The sequence below is a fragment of the Sminthopsis crassicaudata genome, chromosome 4, assembly GCF_048593235.1.
Source record: "Sminthopsis crassicaudata isolate SCR6 chromosome 4, ASM4859323v1, whole genome shotgun sequence".
NCBI classification, from domain to species: domain Eukaryota; kingdom Metazoa; phylum Chordata; class Mammalia; order Dasyuromorphia; family Dasyuridae; genus Sminthopsis; species Sminthopsis crassicaudata.
This window is the reverse complement of record NC_133620.1, coordinates 37500106-37521564: the sequence shown is the minus strand read 5'-3', so window position 1 is coordinate 37521564 and position 21459 is coordinate 37500106. Positions and strand designations below refer to the sequence as shown.

The 21459-nt window shown below is 39.4% G+C and overlaps 1 protein-coding gene across 2 annotated transcripts in view; it reads left to right on the top strand.

The window, feature by feature from the left end:
- Positions 1-21459, top strand: part of HS2ST1 (heparan sulfate 2-O-sulfotransferase 1) — a 210310-nt gene that overhangs the window by 160978 nt on the left and 27873 nt on the right. For both annotated transcript variants that reach the window (XM_074266315.1, XM_074266316.1), the window contains exons 2-3: positions 1212-1450; positions 20386-20471. In XM_074266315.1, the coding sequence (XP_074122416.1) occupies positions 1212-1450; positions 20386-20471 (325 nt within the window). The remainder of the gene's footprint in view (positions 1-1211; positions 1451-20385; positions 20472-21459) is intronic.

Genomic DNA, 21459 nt, shown 5'->3' with positions numbered 1-21459 from the left:
TGTCCATGATCATACAACTATTAAGAATCTGTGGAGAGGAGGGGATTCAAACCCACATCTTTCTGCTTCTAGTTTCAGTGAAATATTTACTTTATCATGTGGCACCTCCAGATTACAAATTTCCCTTGATAGAATCCTCTAAATTTTAATGAATTAAATTACTGTTAAATCAGTTTAAGAAATTATTGTCCTGCTAATACATCGGTGGTGGAGTTGTGAACTGAGCCAACCATTCTGGAGAGCAATTTGGAACTATGCCCAAAGGGGCAAGCTGTGCAATCCCTTTGATTTACTAGCTTTGTATCCCAAAGAGGTCATAAAAAAGGGAAAAGGACTCACATGTGCAAAATTTTTTGTAGTGGCAAGGAACTAGAACCTGAGTGGATGCCCATCAGTTGGAAAATAGCTGAATAAGTTACATGATATGAATATTAAATTATTGTTCTATAAAAAATGATGAGTAGGTTGATTTCAAAGAGGCCTGGAGAGACTTATATGAACTGGTGCTAAATGAAGTGAGCAAAACCAGGAGATCATTGTACACAGCAACAGCAAGATTATACAGTGATCAGTTGTGAAGGACGTGGCCCTGTTCAGTAATGAGGTGATTCAAGGCACATCACCATCCCAACTACCTTTTTACTATTTCTTTTGAAAAGGTTCATCTTTTCAATGTCATGTTTAAATTGTGGGTCTTCTCCTACTTAATCTTGGCTTGTAAAGTAAAATTTGCCTCCTCATGTTACTATTTCAGATTCATCTTGTGTCAGATGCATGTTTTATTCATTTGTCTATAAATGTTTGAAGCCATGGGTTTTATTCCTTAGAATTCCCAATTTTCTTGATTTTGTTTACTTTTAACTTGTTGGTATCTTCTATTCTTGCCAAACTTCGGCCACTCCATGTTGTTATCTACTTTGGTTTATTAATATCTAGTGATTTGTCTCACTCTTTTCAATTTAAAGCCTTTTTGATTAGGTGATTTGTTTGAGATTTTTAAAGAGATACAAAATCAAAGGTTATGTTTAGAGCATCTTTCTACTTGAAAGAATTTTGGTAAAGAAGATTGAATGTTTAATTGTTCTAACCTCCTCTGTGCAACCACCTTCCTTTCCCTTTTGTTCTTGGGACAAATTCCCAGCATTCTCTGTTTTGTCTTTTTTTTTTCCCAGAGATGCAAAATCTTATCCCATGTCTGTTTTCTATTACAGAAAGGGCTATTGCAAGACATGAAGTGCGCGAAATCGAACAGAGGCATACGATGGATGGTCCTCGGCCAGATGCAGCTCTGGATGAGGAGGAAGACATGGTGATCATTTATAACAGAGTCCCTAAAACCGCAAGCACTTCATTTACCAACATTGCCTATGACCTGTGTGCAAAGAATAAGTACCACGTCCTCCACATAAACACCACCAAAAATAATCCGGTGATGTCCCTGCAAGATCAGGTAAGCTCCGGGTACACTGCTCCTTGATGTGTGCATTCCTGAGGACTTTGTTCCCAGCCCCACTCTCAAGGAGCATCTCATTTGGAAGAAATGTACATTCTTTCTCTCTTCTGACTCTCGGGACAATTACTGTGACTTGTATAGTTTCGTGGCCTGGGCTGCACCTACGACTACATCTTACACCTAGTAGGAGTTTTGTCAAATGGTGGCCCATTTGTTAGAGTGCTGGGCAGGCAATTGGGAAGACTCGTCTGCATGAGAGAGGCTTGTTACCTATATGATCCTAAGCAATTTTCTCTCTCCTCACTTTGCTCATCTTAAAATGAGCTGGAGAAGGGAGTAGCTAACCGCTCTAGTGTCCTTGCCAAGAAGTGTCGCCGAGAGTCAGACACCACTGAGTGGATTGAACAGCATGACAAAAATGTTTGTGGAATGAATGCGTTCTTTTCTAAGTATAATAGCAGAGTAAACTCCCTAATTAAGTGTCCTTCAGCAAAGCTGTTTCACAGCACCAAAATAAGAGGTTATACAATAAATCGATTCTAGTCCACAAGCATTATTTCGCAACGTTGGGTACAAGGCATCATGCCAGGCATTGAGGATAGAAAGGTGGAAAGATGACCCCGGCCTTTGACTTCCAGGAGGTTTTAGGCAAATGAGACAATCCATGTAAACCACTTTGCAGATCTTTGCAAACACAAGAAGTGTAGAAATGCTACCTATCCTCATCCTGATTAACTTCAGTTATTTTTATTATTTAGTTGCATAGGTATCATATTCACACCATGCTAACATTATTGTCATCCTTATTATTACATAATAATAATGTCTTTCATTAAGGATCTATAACTATGCTGGGCGGGCTTGCTGGTCTTGTTCAGTCATTTTAGGTGGCTCCAGCTATCATGTTTCTGGACTAGAACTGATTATATAACCTCCATTTTGGTGCTGTGAAATAGCATGCAGCTTTGCTGAAGGACATTTATTTGGGAAATTTACTCTGCTAATATACATAAAAGAAAATATTCATTCAACAAATATTCCTTTGATTTGTAAAGTAATGTGTATTTAAAATAAATAAATTTAAAGAAAAAATTATAAAACAAACAAACTTTCTTGTTATGCTATTCAATCTTTTTCATGTATTTGACTCTCTTTGGTGCCATTTTGTAGTTTTTTTGGCAAAGATAATGGACTGGTTTGCCATTCAATCTAGTGATGAATGTCCTCCAACTTAGACATTTAACTGGCTCTCAGACAGGCAGTTCATCACCAGGTTCCTACCGGATAGAACATGATACAAGTCACTGTGAATTAATTAATGATGTAAATAGTTTTTATTTGTAGACTACATGCATAAAATGCACATATGGAAGATTCTAGGCAGTAATTGTGACCTGATTTGTAACTGTCTTCATCCATTTCAGCTCAACTTCTACTAATTTCTGTGAATGACTTTAGGAGGTCAGAAATGACATCTTTTTAATCCTTTGTGTCTATGGAATCATAAAACCTCAGGTTCCAAGGGAATTTTAATGGGGTCTTAGAGTTCAAGCCATACTGTAGTAGGAATTCACTCCTTCTACCCTCAACATTTCAACACCTTTACAACTTAGTGTTGTAATCTTTGTAGCTAAAAAATGGAGCCATTTCTGTCTTCATCATCCCTAACAGATGGTCATCCAGACCCCGAATTAATTGAATTATGGGAAACCCTTTGTCTTCCAAAGCATTTAATTCAGTAAGTATTGTTGAATGATGAAATGGTTTGATTTTAAGAAAGGTAGGAAAATGTTTAATTAAGTGTCATGTTTAAAAATAAAGAAATACATATGGTAAACCATCTCAGAAAAGTCAGATAGCCTTTTTAGCAATAAATTCAATTAGAATGAAAATGACTTTGAATTATCATTTTATCCCTATCAAACTGGCAAATTAAATATAAATTATCCATTCCAGTAATAGATAGGATGTTAGTAAATACATACACTTAACATTGTTGGTCAAGTGAATGGTTCATTCCTCTTGTGTTATGATCGGGCTTGATGGAACCAAAAATTGTGCAAATATATCTGCCCTTTTTTTGGACAATTCCATTTGAGAATGATGCCCCAAAGAAGGAGACAGTGACTTGGATCTGAGACCTCTCTGCCATGCAGGTCAGTGCCCTCTCTGCAATTAAACATTCTTAGAATTTAAAGTTGCCCCAAGCACCAGTGGTCCTCCACACTCCCAGCTGCTCCTGATCCAGATTAAAATGGAGTTGGGAAATATTTTAACAGAATTTTAAAAAGAGTACAATAAAATGCTGATAATACCATATTTTAAGACTAATTCATTTTGCGGCCCTCAGAGATCCTTACTTATAATTTTGTAGCCCCCATTTCTATTTGAGTTTCACACAATTGGACTAGGACTCTCTCACACTGCCTTTCCCTTCTAGGCAGTACTTATTTTTGGGGGGAAGAGGGTGGCGGGAGACACTCAGGTGCCACACCTTTAAGTGTCTGAGGCTGGATTTGAACTCCAGTGCTCTTGGCTTCAATGCTCCATCCACTGTACCACCTCGCTGCTCCCCCTTTCCTCCAATACTCTTAAGCATTTATATAAGAGAATGGACAAGAGACGGACCCAAACTTTGAAATGTCCTGTTTGAATGGACTCCTTTGGAGCCAGGTGCCTTCTGACAGTGGTCTTATTAAGAAACTGTTGATAACAGTCCTATAATTAGGATGACATTTTCTGTTTGAAAAGAGAGTTACAGTTGTTCCATTATAACAGAATGAACACTTATCACACAATTTGGCCTAAGTACACTCTCCATGCTGAGGCGGAAGATTGGAATAGCAGTGGCCCAGAAGGGGAAGAGAGACCTGCTTTGGCAGGGAGCGGTTTGCCAAGCCTGGTTGTCTACGGCGTGTCATCTGTCCCTGTTATTCTTGGCTGCTGCAAACTGCGCTCTCAGTCACTCCCGTTCCCGTCACCAAAATCTACCGCCCTCCGCCAAACCAAATAAATCTGCTAAATGAAAAGAAACAAGAGCTTATTTAGCTAAGTGGGTCATAAAAACTATATATTATGTAATGTCGCATATCTCAAGGGTAAGTGCATGAAGGATCTGATTTTTATATGGTGTTCAGCAGGTTTTCAATCCATTTGCATTACTGACTCTCTGACTCCTTGTTTCTAAAGGAGCTCTCTCCTGATGCCTGCATATAACCATTTGGAGATTCCCTCCATTCCGTTGTTTAGCATCACCCCCTTAGCTCCATTATCCCTTTGTGAGGGCTTTGTTTTGTCCAGTATTGGAGTTGATTGGCTGACAATGGCATCAAGCATTTTATCTCAGAAGCATAAATTGACAGAAAAGCCTAAATATGACATTTATAGGTATCCTATGCTCATGCATTTTCCTAATTTCGTTTGGTTGAAAAGAAGCTTCTGTTTTTCTCTCAATAGCTTGTTAGTTGTAGAGAAAAATAAAATCAAGCAGTGGGAAAAAAGCATAAAAGCAATCGAACTGAATACAGAATAACACTTAGAATATAGCTTTGTGGGGCAGCTGGGGGAAAACATTAGTACAGATGACTTCAAGACATGCTTTATATGTCATTAAGAGCTATAGATACAAGAGCTAATCTTAAATTAAGAAATTACTTTAGCAACAGAAACAGTGAAGGCTCAGATTTGTCCATGCAAAGACCAAACACATTATTTAAGGACTTAACTTTCCTATAAAAAAAGCAATCCTTCAAGTAGTCCACATTATTCATATTCTTTCTCTCTCTCTCTCTCTCTCTCTCTGAATGACATTAAAGAAAATGAGATATATTTAATTAAGCCAGTATTTTCTGAGTTATTCTAAGACTTAGGTTTCCAACCTGTGTCCAGTGGTGACCTTATTCACCACAGGAAGCAGGCAACTTGAGATTTTTAGCAAAAAAAAAAAAAAAAAAAAAGGAGGGGGTTTAACCTATATATCGTCATTCAATCATTTTAACTCTGTCTGTGAGAGAATGAAGTGACCGCCACACTCATACCAGTAGTAAGTGGACAAGGCTGGATTTGAACGCGGGTTCTCTAAATCTCTTCACTTACTCTAGTCTCAAAAGTTAGAAAAGCTTTTGTGCTTAACTCATTTTACATCCCTTATTTGATACCTCCAAAACAATCCTTCCTAGTGGGAGGAGTTAGTACAGCTCATTTTAAAGATTGGAAAAGTTGAAGTCAGTCACCTACAGTCAGCCCCGGCTGGCAGCTCCAAAGTCTGATTCCTCTTGTCTTGAACAAATTCTCTTTCTCCTCAAACCTGCTCTTTCTGTTAATTTCTTCAGAATCGTCCTGAAATCATCCCTCTCTTGATCATCCAGTTCAGTCAGTGGCCCAAGAAATCCTTTCAGTTCTAGGTCATTGGTGTCAAAGTCAAATAAAAATAAGGGCCACTGAACCATACTGAAGGATCCATGCAGACCATAGATACAAGTCAATCTATGTTTTCTTATATTTTTATTTTGTTAAATATTTTTCAATTAGATTATAGTGGTGGGGATGAGCAGCCTAGCACTCATGAACTTTGCATTGAACACCTCTGACTTACAGCATTTTTTGCATTATTCTCCATGTGCATTTTTCTCCAGATCTTTATTATCAATAATAAATTGGAAAATCTAATAAACTTAAATACATAGAGAAAGCTGGGGAGAATGTAGAGCCTGGAGTCAAGAACACCTAAATTCACATGCTGCCTCAGACGCTTGCTGTATCATCCTGGGCGAGTCATTTAATTCTTTTTGCCTCAGTTTCCTCATCTGTAAAATGAGCTGGAGAAGGAAGGGGCAAATCACCCTAGTATCTTTGCCACAAAAATCCCAAATGGGGTCAACCAAGAGTGAGAAGTGAACTGAAATGAATGAATAACAACTTATAAATAGCTTCCTGGTTGGTCTCCCCACTAAGCCAATCTTTAATTCAATTCCACAAATGGCTGGTGATAGGCCCTTTTGGATGTGAGACATATACATGCGTGCAGGTGGTACAGAACCACTGTGGTGCACATGATAGCCTGAGAATGAATTCAAGGAGATCATCAAAGCTGTGGCAGATATAGTGATTCATATGCCACATGAGTTATGTATTGATAATATTACCTCTGCTTCCTTCAGATCGATGTCTCATTATTTGAAAATTACTTTCTCTTAACCTTACTCTTATATATTTAATTGGTAAATTTTGTTTTAGCAGAATAAACAAAAATCAATTATTTGCCTCAAAATGAAAAAAAACAGAGTAATGTAAAATTTTGATTGTAGTTGATTCTTTATGTAACCATATCCATTTGTAACTCATCATTTGTTAAAAGAAGGGAAGTAGTGTGTTTTAAGCTGATTAAGGATTAATCGAGTTGTCTTTGCTTTCTCTGAATTTCTTTTAAAAAACAAAATAACAACATGAAATGTCATAAGACCTTTTGCTTTTACTGGATCTTTGACACTGTAGCATTTATCTACTTAGTACACCAGCTGTTATTAGGATTACTACATAGTGATGATTTTTGCTCTTCTGGTATTCATAAATCACTCCCAGTTACAATTTGCCAGCTTCTTTCTGAGGATTCACTGTGAAAGAATGATCTCAACATTCTGCTCCAAATCATTGAGTGTTGATATTATCCCTCAGTCTCTCCATGAGAACAAGTTTCATAATTATCCATTCCTGTACATCATTGTGATTGCAACCAAAATCTTCTCTCATGCTCTGTCGTAATGAGAATTGATCTATTGGGAAATTGGTCTCACTCTAATACCATTTATGTGTTATTTTCCTAAATGATCAAATGAAATTAAATAGAAAGCCTTTTTGAGAATCTTAAAACACCATATAAATATTAATTCTTGTTATTGCTAAACAAAGCAGAAGTTCATGGAAATGCATATATTTCTTTAGAAAAGGTTATTTTTTTCCCCATAATGGATCTCCCTGAAGAATCACAGTTGTTGAAATACATCACAGAAATGTGCTTCAGGCCATGGGGCTGGTGACTGGTGCTAAGCTCCTTTCTTATACACCAGCCTTATTTTGAATTGCCTCTTGTAATTAGTTCTGCTGTCAGCATTCCCCAATAAAACAAACCTCCTGCCCTCCATTATAACACCTTGTTAGGAATCCAGCAAATCAACCTGGAACCTCCCTGTGTATACCTAGTGGCTCATACGCCTAGCTCTGGGCAAGATGCCGCAAGTCCCAAAGATACTCCTTAAGGGGAGGAGGCCTGTCAGTCACGGAAGACCCATAAACTTAGAACCGTTATCCTGGCCACACGTTTTCAAACAGCCTCTCAGGTGGTAACAAGGCTAATGTTGTCAAGTGATTATAGTGACTTATTCTGCTTCATATCCCCCTAGCACCTAGCCTGGGACTGTGCACATAGTAAGTGCCCAATAAATGTTTATTGAGTGGAATTAAATGTGTACACTTTGTAGACAGTAATGATGAGCCAATTTATTGCCAGCCTCATGAGTCTCTTCTCGTCTTTACTAGTAATTGGTGTGTATGTGTGACCAGTTAAAGCCCCAAGACAGAGTAATTAGTAATCAATTTATTAATTAGACTAGTCAGCAATCAATAAAGTGTTTTTTCTTGATAACCAAAGGCACCTTGTGAAACCTTGAACTGCCTTTAAATCCTTTCTGAAAGGGAGCTCCCCTAGCAACTGAAAAGGTGGGCTGAAAGCTTCAGTTTCTCCTGCTGACAACTGACTTGATCAGGAAATCCAGCTGCCTCCAGCACTCTGGGCAGGGGAAGCCATCTTCATCTGGACCTCTGAGGCTAGTTTCTTTTTTTTTCCATGAGTGGAGTTGCCCTGAAGTCTGACAGAGGTGACTGGTGCTGACAGAGGGGATTGAGGACCGAGAATCATACAGAGGCTCACCAGAGGGTTTATACTCGTAATAGAAATTAAGTCTCCCAGTTATCAGCAAAGCTCACTCAGGCCATGCCCTTCAGGGGCTGACTGATCCCTTTAGGAGCTGGGTTTCAAGGGTGGGATCACAAACTAATAATTATTAATATAAGGGGCAGCTAGGTGGCGCAGTGGGTAGAGCACCAGCCTTGAATTCAGGAGGACCCCAGTTCTAATGTGGTCTCAGACACTTAACACTTCCTAGCTGTGTGACCCTGGGCAAGTCACTTAACCCCAGCCTCAGGGGGGAAAAATATTAATATAAGTGTGTAATATTAAGAACACATATATAAATACACACAAACACATGCACCACCATCTTAAAAGAGAAAGTTATGTCCATGCTTTGTATCCCATCACCCAGCACAGTGCCTTCATTGGAAAAGTACTCTATAAATAATGGTTGTTCTTCATGAAATTATTTTCCTCCATCATTAGGACCTCTCATTAAAGGTGAAGGAATCATCAGTTTGATTTTTGTTGGTCATTCTTAGTTTTAGGAAGGCATATGTGGCAGGGAAGGATTTTGGAGTTTTCCCTGTTTTAAATGGCTGTGCGGTATGTGGGAAAGACCCAGGACTTGGTCAGGAAGCCTGTCTCTGGCTTCGTCTGCTGTGTGCCTGTGAATAATAATTCACTAGATTTCCAGTGTCTTGGTCCCTTCTTTGACGAGAAAAATAGCAGGATATGGCCACTGTCTACTGAGCAGGGTTGTCGTGAGGAGAATGCTCTGCAAACCTCCAAGTGCTTGCCAAGAGTGCCAAGAAGAGATACTTCAGTGGCTGGCCATTTCCTTCTCCAGCTCATTTTACAGGTGAGGAAACTGAGGCAAACAGGGTGAAGTGACTTGCCCAGGATCACACAGCTAGCCACGTGTCTGAGGGCACATTTGAAATCACAAAGATGAGTCTTCCTGATTGCAAGCCTGATTCCCACTACCCCAAGAACGCCCCACCAAATGCCATTTGGTTCTGGGAGCAGTTTTAGATGAAGCCTTAGTAGAGGTTAGTTCTCTGGCAGACATGGTGTAGTTTGTACCTCTGATAGTTGACTAAAATAAAAGTAGAGGAGATTTGAGTTGATTTGATTAGTCTTAATTTATTAAAGACATTTCTGTGAAATGACCAATGTGAAATTAGTCAGGGAAATGTTGTGAAGAAGCTTATTTCTCTGCTTTTTCAAATCCATGATGATTTTACTCCCAGCCTTAGGATATTTTGCTTTCTTTGTCTAACCTAAAGGATCCTTTACTGTCCAGAATTTACCTAGCACTCTCTAAGGTCTTTTGTATGCAATTCAAGATTTCAGCATTTCTTACCAAACTTAATTTAAAATCATATTTTTATTAACTAAACAAGAAAGCAGCTCAGGGCTATTTTAGTTTCCTAAAGAAAAATGCCTTCTCTGGCCTTTTTTTGTTTATTTAAATAGCTAAATCGAGAGCTCAGAAGCATGTCAGATTAATTCATGACATCTCAAAACTAAGAATGTACATGAATAGGAGAGCTGGAACTCTTCTAGCAAGTCTTGCCAGTTATCAGCTAGATTCTTTTCAAAGAGCTGGGTCAGGATCTAAGGATTCAAAATCATTATATGTATCATGTAGCACACAGATGCCAATCACTTAGTTGTTGCCAGCAGTCAAAACTTACAAGTTCCCCCTTGTCTCACTGAAACAACTTTGTTGGAAAGCTGGATAAGGGCAAAGGGTGGAGGCAAATAAACGCCAAAGCAATGGGCTGGCACAGAAGAATTCTTTTCCTAAATGTCAGATTTCTCAGAACAAATTGTTTAGAAACGGAAAAAAAAAAAGTTTAGAAGTACAGAACTTGCTAACCTACTCTTCCATATTTAATGGAAAAAAAATTTAATTATTGTGAAGTTTGATCCAAAATGCATTAAAGGTCAGAAAAGAAAATAAGCAATCAGTTGCTACTTGCGTGGCTACGGGCAGGTCGTTCAGGCTCCCTGATCCTCAGCTTCCTCATCTGTAAAAGGTTAGATTGGATCAGCGCTGATTTCTATTCCATCAGGTGTTTGGAGCACAGACCCACACATTTCCACATTTAGCTATTAATTCCACCATAGGATTGGGAGAGGCTTAACCAATGTGCCTTGAAGGGCAGCATAGCTGCCAGCTTCCTTGTAGCAAAAGAATTTATGGACGTTACTTTGTAGTTCATTTGAGGATGTGAAAACTCAGTTAACATCGGAATAAGGGGACAGCTTGGTAGTGCAGTGAGTATAGACTGGGCTGGGTATCTGCAAGACTCATCTCTCTGAGTGCAAATCTGCCCTCAAACATGTAAAAGCTGGGCGAATCTGGGCAAATCACTTCACCCTGTTTGCCTCGGTTTCCTTATTTATAAAATTACCCAGAGAAGGAAATGGTAAGTTACTCCAGGATCATTGTCAAGAAAACTCTTGGAGTCAAGACACAGCTGCACAATAAGAGTTGACAAATAAGCAAGAAAGTGTTTTTTCTAGGTAACATAGTGTGATTGTATCCTCTGGTTCAAAATGGGTGGGAAGGTGTGTGAAGGTCAAGGAGGCGACCATTCTCTGAGACTTTTCAGGTCAGTTCTTTTAGATAGACCTTTTTTGGGGTCTGCTGTGTTCGGAGAGGGAGGGATGGAAATGAAGTTCATTGTCCTTGCCTTCAGAGAACTCACCATCTGGGCAGGAGGAGGTAGGGGAGAAAGCAAGCGGGCTTTGTGGATGGGACAAGTTCATCATTCTGTTATTTTAAGTCATCTCTTAGCCCCTTTAGTTGACAGAGTGCTTAGTCCACAATCACTGTGGGAGATGGAAGTGGAGAGGAAGTAGCTCCGGGCATACAGGGAATGAATGTGGGGCCAGAACCAGAAGCCTGGTTCTCTTAGAGACTTCCCATGTTGTCCATTTCTCTCCTGTGCACCACATTGAAACTTGTTTATCAGACAGGCTTCCAGAGTGAAGCAGATTGGAGCCCAGTCTTCTTGTGCAGGGAGGGAATAGAGTCTGTTCTGGCCTCAAATAAAAATGGATTCTCAGTAGTGGAGAAAGAGTACCGCGGCTTTCGCCTGACCGTTTCACAATGGTTTAATCAGCCCAGAAAAATGGCTTCTCTGCCCTCCTAGTGGGATTCAACAGCAGGAGTTTCTCTCTTGTCATTTGTTTTGCTCTGAACTTATCGGTACTTGGCACTTGTCTGCAAAAGTAGAGGGAATAGGTTTTTCTTTGTAGCCTCTGTGTTGGGCATGAGGGTGGTTGGAACAGTGTATTCTTTTGTTTTAATTTCCTTTTTAATATCCCCTACCCAGCTTTCACTCAGAGATTTGGATGAAAGTACAATGTTTCCTATTCATTGTAAACATTTCCTTTTAGTGGCATCTGTTCAGACATTTACGAAGTAAGGAGTTGTCTTCTCCCAAATCTTCTAGCCTTTCATTCAAATTTTGCTCATTTTTCCTCCTTACATCAGGGAACTATCCTTTCTTACTTAATCTTATCCTATAAAGCAGTTTTATAACAAGCCACATAAGGGATGTTTATTTTAAGGAAATGAAAGAGTAGGAGTGAGTGGAATAATGTAGATAGTAATTACCCAAGTTAATAGTAGTACTCATTTAATAGATAGCAATTAGCCAATTGGAATTTGGCCAGGAGGGTAGTCAAGCTGATATTCCCACCCTTTTAGGTGGTCAGAAAAAAAGCTTTTTTATTTGTTTGTTTGTTCGTTTGTTTCTAACAAGTCATCAGAATTTTGAGTCTGATGTCATTTAAATAAAGAGTTCTAGGTTCTTAGTGGAACAACACTAGTTGTTTTCTAGTTTTGGTTTTGCTGACTCGACTAGTACCAAAATTTTAAGTGACTCCTCCTTCATTGCCTGGTTTCTCTAAAGGTCTCTTGCCTGATTACTTGCTGATCTGGCTCAGCTCTAGTTATAAAATCTGACAAAATCACCACTTACACTGGTTCTGCTCTAGGCTGGCCATAAAAAACATCTCTTTTCATGGACCTTAGCTAACGACCCCTTCTGGAACGTCTTTCTTTACAGCCTATCTCAGTCATAGCAGGAAAGTTCCCTTTGAATTAGAGCATTGTTAAATTTCTTCTCCTCAAGCCAGTATTTCCAGTGTTTTCCTTGACTTCATTTAGTCAGTCAACCAACACTTATTAAATACTTACTATGGGCCTTGTGTTGTGCTAAGTTTTTGGAGAAACCAGAATAAAAACTAGCCCACGTTTCCAAGAACCTCATAATCTCATAAGGGAGACTACATGCAAGTAGCCATGTGCAGAATTAATTGGAGATTGTCACAGAGGGAAAACATTTAGCATTGTGGGTGACATGGAAAAGCTTCTTGTAAAAGGTGGGATTTTAGCTGACACTCAACATTAAGGAAACTAGGATAAAGAGATGAGAAGGAGGAGAATTCCAGGCATGGGGTTTAGGTTTTGAAGTGTCTCAAGTTAGAAGATCAAGTATATTACGTTAGGAGCAGCCAGGAAGTCATTGTCATTGAATTGAAGAGTGTGGAGGAGAGCGAGACATAGAAGACTGGAAAGGTAGGAAAGGGTCAGTTTAGGGAGGGCATTCAAAGCCAAGCATAGGATTTTATAGTCAGATCTAGAAGCAATAGGGAGTTTCTGGAGTTCATTGAATAAGAGGGTTATATAATCAGACCTGTGTTTTTAGGAAAGTCTCTTTGGCAACTCATTGGAGGATAGACTGAGGTAGGGGGAACCTTAAGGCAGGGAGACCAACCAGCAGGGCATTGCGCTAAATTTTGTTATCTGCTGCCTGCTCCTTTGGCTTTCTTTTTTTCTCTCCCTAATTAAATTTATTCTATTTTTAGATCAGTTTTTTCCAACTGAGAAAGCAAGAAAAGCAAGATCTTTTGTTAGAAAGACATGCAGTCAAGCAAAGCAAATTCCCCTATTGGCTATGCCCCAAGTTAACTTAACTTCACTTGCATCAGTTCATAGAAGTCTCCCTAAATTTCTTTGAAACCCTTGCCTCCATAATTTCTTATAGCACAATAGTATTAAATTATATACATGCACCATAACTTTTTCAACCATTCCCTGGTGGAAATCCTTCCGTTTCCAATTATTTGCCAATACAAATAGAGTTGGTTTAAATAGTTTTGTCCATATGTGGTCTTTTTGTCTCTCTTTGATCTCTTTTGTTTATTGACCTAACAGTGAGTCAAAAGTATATAATAGATTTATGGTCATAATTCCAAATTACTTATAGCCAGATCAGTTCACAGTTTGTTCAGTGTTTGTCATTTACCATTTTTGTCAACTTTGCCAAGCTCATCAGTGTGAGGTGGAACCTCAGGGTTGCTTTAATTTGCATTTCTATGAAATTTGCCTCTTGATCTCTTTTGACCATTTATCAATTGGGGAATGGTCTTTATTAAAATTTGAATCGGTTTGCCGTATAGCTTTGAAAATATTCCTTTAACCGAGAAACTTATTGAAAAGATTTTTCCCCTTATTTATAGACTTGTTTCTCTTCTGATTTTAGCTATATTGGGTTTGTGTAAAAACTTTAAAATTATACATGGTCAGAATTGTTCTGTTTAATTTGTGTAATTATGACTGTTTTGTTTGGTCATGAACTTTTTCCTTCCGCAGACCTTTCTGTCTTATGAAGTCAAGCTTGTCTGGGAAATGACTCATGGATTTTTTTCTGCATTTTCTAATTAGAATTTTGTCAACTACATTTTCTGGATCATTGTGGAGAATATGTATTGGAAGAGCTGGGCTATACTTCTTCCTGCTGCTTTACTATCTTAGTTTTATCATCTTTCCAAATACACGTAAAAATAGTTTTCAACATTCATTTTTGTAAGACTTTGTGTTCCAAATTTTTCTGCCTTCCTTTCTCCTCCCCCAAACAGCAAACAATCTGATACGGACTGCAAGTGTACAGTCCCTTTTATATTTCCATTTTTGTCATGCTGTGAAAGAAAAACAGACCAAAAGGGAAGAAAAACCATGAGAAAGAAAAAGCAAACACAATAAAGGTGAAAAGACTACGCTTTATTCCACATTTTGTCTCCCTAGTTCTTTCCCTGGATGCAGATGGGATTTTCCATCTCAAGGCTATTGTAATTGTCTTCAATCACTGCATTGCTGAGAAGAACCAAGTCCATCACAGTTAATCATCATATAATCTTGCTGCTGGTTCTGCTCACTTCACTCAGCATCAATTTATGTTAGTCTTTTCAGGCTTTTTTAAAATCAACCTATTCATCATTCCTTATAAAACAATAATATTCCATTACATTCATATACCATAATTTTTTAGCCATTCCCCAAGTGATGGGCATATACTCTATTTCTAGTTCCTTACCATTACAAAAAGGGCTGCTATAAACATTTTTGCACATGTGGCTTCTTTTCCCTCTTTTAGGATCTCTTTGAGATAAAGGCCCAGTAGAGATACAGCTGGATCAAAGGGCATGCATAATTTTATAACCCTTTGGGCATAGTTCCAAATGACTCCCCAAAATGGTTAGATCAGTTCACAACTCCATCAAGAATACATTAGTATCCCAGTTTTCCCTTCCAACATTTATCATTATCTTTTCTTATCTTCTTAGTCAATCTGAGAAGTTTGAAGTGATACTTCAAAGTTGTCTTAACATGTCTCTAATTAATAATGATTTAGAGCATTTTTTCATGTGAGTATAAATGGCTTTAATTTCTTCATCTGAAAATTGTTCATATCCTTTGACCATTTATCAATTGAGGAATGACTTATATTCTTATAAATTTAAGTCAGTTCTTTATATATTTTAGAAATAAAGCCTTTATCAGAAACACTGACTGTAAAATTTGTTTCTTAGCTTTCTGCTTCCTTTCTAGTATTAGCTGCATTGATTTTGGTTGTGCAAAACCTTTTTAATTTAATGTAATTAAAATTATCCACTCTGTATTTCATTATGTTTTCTAGGTCTTCTTTGGGCATAAATACCTCCCTTCGCCACAGATCTGACAATTAGACTATTCCTTACTCTCCAAATTTGCTTATGATATCACCCTTTTTGTCCAAATCATGAACTTATTTCAACTTTATCTTGATAAAATAGGATGTGAGATGTTGTTCTATGCCGAGTTTCTGCCATTCTATTTTTCAATTTTACCAATAGTTTTTATAAAATAGTGAGTTCTTATCCCAGAAGCTGGAGTCTTTGGGTCATTGATTACTGTGCCTTGTGTACTCAGACCACTTTATCTTTAATTGCTGAAAGGTAGAATGCTTAGTATTAAGAAAACAATAAGAAGCATAAAAAGAAATAAGGGGGGTGGTGGCTAAAGATACAATAGTAGCTTATTTTCACTAAATCATAAGATACCAAGAACTTTTTAAAATTTCATTTTCAATTTATGGAATAAAATGAGCATTTTTATTCAAATTTTCTCCGTTGATTCTCACAGTGAGTTCTGTCTTTTAGATATCACCTCTCCCATTTTATAGATAAGGAAATGGCGGGCCATGTATATATGCTCAGCCAGTAATCCTACTGCATCAGTTTCCTCCAATTTCTATCTGATTTCACCTGTGAGCCCCAGGAGTTGCATAGTGAGGTAGGATTAAAAGAGGAGGCAAATGTAAGGTATTGGAGGAGTTGTGGCAATGAAAATGCATATTTGAGAGAAAAGGAATTGATATTGCACCTATTGCCAAAAAGAAAGTAACAGCCATTAAATGAAATAGAAACATGGGTGGACATAGGTAGAGAAAATGGGGATAGAAGGTATGAAATGTTGAAGATAGTAACAAATGGTGATGAAAGATCCAATCCTACATTTCTCCAATGGCTTTTATTTCATCCTCATTTTCCCAGAATTGGGCATTTTTCTCTGGTTTTAGTGGACTACTTCTCTCCCTCCCAACCCAATCAGTCAGTCAACAAACATTTATTAAGCCCTTACTTTGTGCTGGGCACCGTGCCAAGTGCCAGGAGTGCACAGAAATGTAAAACAGGCTTTAGTTAGCCAGCCTCTTTCTCATTGTACCTAATGTTTTAATACTTGGATTTATCCAGAATCTCATCGACCCACTCTTTCCTCCACTGGTGCAGATCCTCACCATTCCCAGTGCAATTCTGCCCCAAGATCATATCTTTATCTGCCAACACTTGATTGGCCTGATTGGAGTCACTACGTTATCCAAAATATTAAGATTTTTTCCCTTCAAAATATTCTGTAATCAGTAAACTGGTTATAATGAAAAGACAATCTAAAAGATCAATCAATTCAAAATGGTGTCCAGTAGCCTAAATTCGTGACATTTCACTATTGTCTAACCGCTTAAATATCAAGTATCATGATCTTTTCCTGATGCACTTGATAACCAGAGGTTGTCCAAGAGCCCTTCCTGCTCTGAATCTGTGACCTTCCTATGCCTCTTGGGCAAAGGCAAGTGTGCTCTCCAGACCCAAAATCTTGCGTGTGGGCGGCATGAAAATAATGGTGCTGTTGGTTGTTGTTCAGCCATTTCAGTCCTGTCTGACTCTGTATGATCCCATTTGGAGATAATGGAAGGGTGGCCATTTCCTTCTCCAGTTCATTGTACAGATGAGGAAACTGAGGCAAAGGGGTTAGTGACCTGCCCAGGATCACACAGTGAGGAAGTATCTGAGGACCTCCTGATTCTAGACCCAGCACTATCCACTGAGCCACCTATTTGCCCTTAGGAATGTCTGTGTCCTTTTCCTTTCAGACTCTCCTGTCCCTTTCCTTTATTTATGCAGAATGTTCATGAATTAGGAGAGCAGAATATTAATGGGAGAGAATGCTAGACTGAGTACCCACATACCCTGCCATGCCCACATCACCTTAGAAGGGCACATGCCCTGCTGTGCCCACCCTGCCTCCCACTGTGCCCAGGTCACCTGAGATACATAATTTCTTAGGATCTTTGACAAAGCAGGGATCAGCCTGGATCTAAGATCTCTTTTAACTTTCAGATTCTGTCAGTCTTGAAGGGACACCTTTTTCTTGTTGTCTGTCTGTGTGATAGAAATAAAGTAGTGGGTGTATGAATACTCTTGCTGTAGACTTTATATTCTAGCTCCAGAGTTACCCAGATATCTCAAATTCATCAAAATGATGACCTTCCTCCCCAGAATGGCCTTTGGAGCCCCATACCCAGCCCCCTGGCCTCCTGACAAGCGAGGTGGCAGCTGCCCTCCTGGGCAGACGTGGACTGAGAGAGAGCTCTTGAGCTCTAAAGCTTGACTGCCCAGAGCCTCCCTGTAGAAGGAAACACCAAAGCATTTTTCTTAAAGCAATCCTGGGGAGGAGCATTGGAGAAAGTGCTGGGGCCTCCGCATCCCCATCCCTGGTTCTGGGCTTCCCAAGCCACTTCTGACTTTCACTTACTCAGTCTTGTAACTGAGTTCTCTGGACAGTGTCCTCATCTCTGAAACAGGGAGATTACCAGTGTCCAGGCTCTGTGTCCCAGGAATGGTGCCATCTCCACATTAGAGCAAATGAGGAAACGGTAGGAAGGCAGAACTTTCGGTGCCACGGGGACAGCCCAAACCCGGCTCTCCAGATGCAGTGTTCTCCCCAGCACTTCGTGCCGAGTGTAGCGCTGCCAGAAATGAGACTTGGTCTCGAGAGGATCAGGGACCCTCCCTAAGTGGGGCCTAACACTGCCACCCTTAAGCACCCTCAGCAGCAGGTCTGCCCTCGTTTCCTCGCCTTCTTGTTCCACTTCCTCTCCCCATTCCCTTCTTAGCACCCAGAAAGCACATTGACTTTCTGTGGTGGGGCTGCCCCTGCGCTCCCCTCCTTGAAGCTAGAACAGCATTCAGCCGCTTTTCTTAGAACCCAAAACTTGCATGTGACCTCCCATGACCGACAGTCACCGAAGTGGCAGCACGTAGAGCATCAGGCTGGGAGCCGGGGAGATTAATCTCCCTGAGTTCAAATATGGCATCAGACACTAAGCTGGGTGATCTTGGACAGGTCACTGAACTCTGTTTGCCTCAGTTTCCTCATCTGTAAAATGAGTTAGAGAGGGAAATGGCAAACTGCTGTAGTATCTCTGCTAGGTAAACCCCAAATGGGGCCAGTAAGAGTCAGATACAAGTGACACAACTAAACAACAACAAAATCTGGGGGAAATGTTCTCCAGATTCCATGTTCCTTTTGCTTTCTCTCCCTCTCATTTCTTTTCACCTTACTTTTTTTTCCATTCTTGCTGGAGCTCACAGAAGGACACAACAAGAAAGAGAAAGCTCTGAAAATGGCAGCTAAGTCCATTTTAGTAATAACTTTTGGAAATGAAAAGGAAGATAAAAAGACAGGGCAAACTTAGTCTGGGAATTATCTGTACATTTTATCATTATCAAAGAGGATAGAGCTTACCATATCTCTGCTCTTAAGAGATGAGAGAAAAAAAATCCTTTATCTGAAGATCGAGCTCATATCCTGGTATGATATGTCTGATATATCTAATTTCATATCCTCCCAGAAGAAGCCCACTAGTTCTTCTTCAAGTTTATAAAACTTGAAAAAAAAAAAAAAATAATGTTTTTTTTTTTTTCCCCAGTAACATATTGGTCCCAAAAAAGGGGACACCAGCCTTAAAGTGAGATTTCCTGGAAAAGAAAAACATATACACATATAGACTGAAAATTAATTTCTGGCTATCATTGGATTTTATACAGTCGTGATTTGGGGAAAGTGGGCCTGATATGGTAATTCATTCCTCTCCCTCAAGCCCTCTTGGTTTTTCCCAATCCAAGTTTTCTGAAATGTGACTTTCTCCTTAATCTTTCCATCTTCACCTTGCCTTGCCACATCTGGAGGCCTTATCTCGGTTGTAGCTCACAGAGTTTACCACTCAGCCTGGGCTTCCTGTTATCAGAGAGAATGCTCTGTGATATGGCCATGTGACCAGAGCTTCCCAAGGATGTCTTGCACTTAAGATTATTTGATAAGTTGTCAGAGTTTTTCAGTTCTAGGCTTAGTGACTGAGGTCCTATCTTCCAGACTGTGTCAGGGAGGTCCTGGGCTTGTTTCTGCCACTGTGTCCAATCCCTTGAAGGTATTCTTAACCATCTGCTTTTTTTTCCATGTGAGTGATTTACCCCCTTGGAAATCAATTCAGTTTTCCATTTCAGAAATTGCGTATCACCTTCCTGCAGCTGGCGAGACTGAGATTTTTCAAATTCTCCGTATTAATCAGCCCACCAACTTTAAAATACATTTCCTATGTTTAGGCCAGTAAATATGGACCAAGCTACACTGTATTTTTAGTTCTATTATAGCCAAATGAAGAGTAGTTGAATATTTAAATCTGAGTGCCTTGCATATATTAGGCCCTGAAAAAATGAGAATTTAAAAATAAATTAAACTTTCCCATTTTATCATCATCATCATCAGAGGCCTTTGACCTCTGTTCTTCAGTATTTTAAATTCCTTACTATCCATTTATGCCTTAATCAAGTTCTGTTAAAAGACTTATGCATTTTGTTTCACATGGATTTAAGCTACCATTTTAAGTCTTTGTGCTTAAGCATATTGGCCATGATAACAAGTCCCCAGAAGAACTTTACTTAATATGCATAAAGCATCTCTTTGCTGCAGTGTGATCTACTGCCTGGTCCAGTCAGCTGGGTGGGGAGGGGGTGTGGCGAGGGGAAGGTAGGTGTGATTCTTGCCCATACTGCTGCAGTATGGGTGTCTGATTTCTGTCACAATTTTTTTCTGCACTGTCCTTCCTTCTGTGTGTTTTTTTTTTTTTAAATAATACATTACAGCTTCAAATCAGCAGCTGCATACTTTTAAAAAGAGCACACTTCTCTCAGTATTAAGATTTTAGACCTGGGTTTAAATCTGCATGAGTGTCCCAAGTATGTGGGTGATGTTTTTAAGACTTTGAAGGGACCATATTGAAATGTTAGTTAATTTTACTAATTTAAATGATACCTAAACGATTTGCGCATTTCTATTTTTCAGGTGCGCTTTGTGAAGAACATAACTTCCTGGAAAGAAATGAAACCAGGATTTTATCATGGACATGTATCTTACTTGGATTTTGCAAAGTAAGTTACCAAAAAAATTACATCCTTTAAAATATGTTGTTCTTTAGCAATCAGAAATGCCTGAATTGGTGGTTACATTTTTGTATCTTAATTTTCCAACATAAAATGTTGCCAGTTTTAAACCTGTAATTCTAGTCAGTGATGCTGTACCTTCTTATATATCACTGCCCTCTAGTGTTCCTAAATCGACAGTTCTCATAGCTATTAAAATTAACAGGCCTTGAATTTTCTTTTGATTTGAATGTTTTTTCTGTTATTCATCCTAGTCGCTCTTTCAGGACGATAGGTAGTCGCGGCCACGAGGGCGACCAGCCCTTCCCCTCGCATGGCTGGAAAGCTGCTCTTGCTTTTCCTCCTAGAGACTGAGCAGATCATCTCAGGGACATGCCTCATTGCCTGAAAGAATGGGGAAGCAAAACCTGCTCTCCCCAGTCACTCAATAATCAGGCCCCGCTAGAGTGCTTCAGCTGCTCGGCTCGGTCACCTTGGGGCTGATGGGACACCACCTCCTGGTCTAAATTGTGTTAGTCTTAGCACCCTGGCAGATCGAGAAGTCGTCCGGCAAAGGGCCGCTCTTTGTTCCTGTTTTCCATTAGCTCTGTTTTGGAAATAAATGATTCCCTTTTATCCTCCTGTTTTTTATTTGGGGGTTCGAGGTGTAATGACCAGAATTCGTCCCTGCCATCTGAGAAGAGCTCCTCCATGAAGTTACATCCCAGCCAGCGGGGACTGAAGGCCGCCTATGGCTCCCTCTAGAGCCCATTTGTGCCATGATAAGAATTAACCAGAAATTGTTGGCAGTGAATAGTCTAACACACTCCACTTGGGCTCATTTGGAAGTTTATTCAAGTCTCCCTGGTAACATAAGATGATGCATATTTGTAGCCTTTGAAAGGGGATTGAGACCTGAAATTGAAATCCTATCCCATAGAACACCAGGCATTAACTTCAAAAGCACCATTAAAGAAGAATTGAGATCGCCACTCAT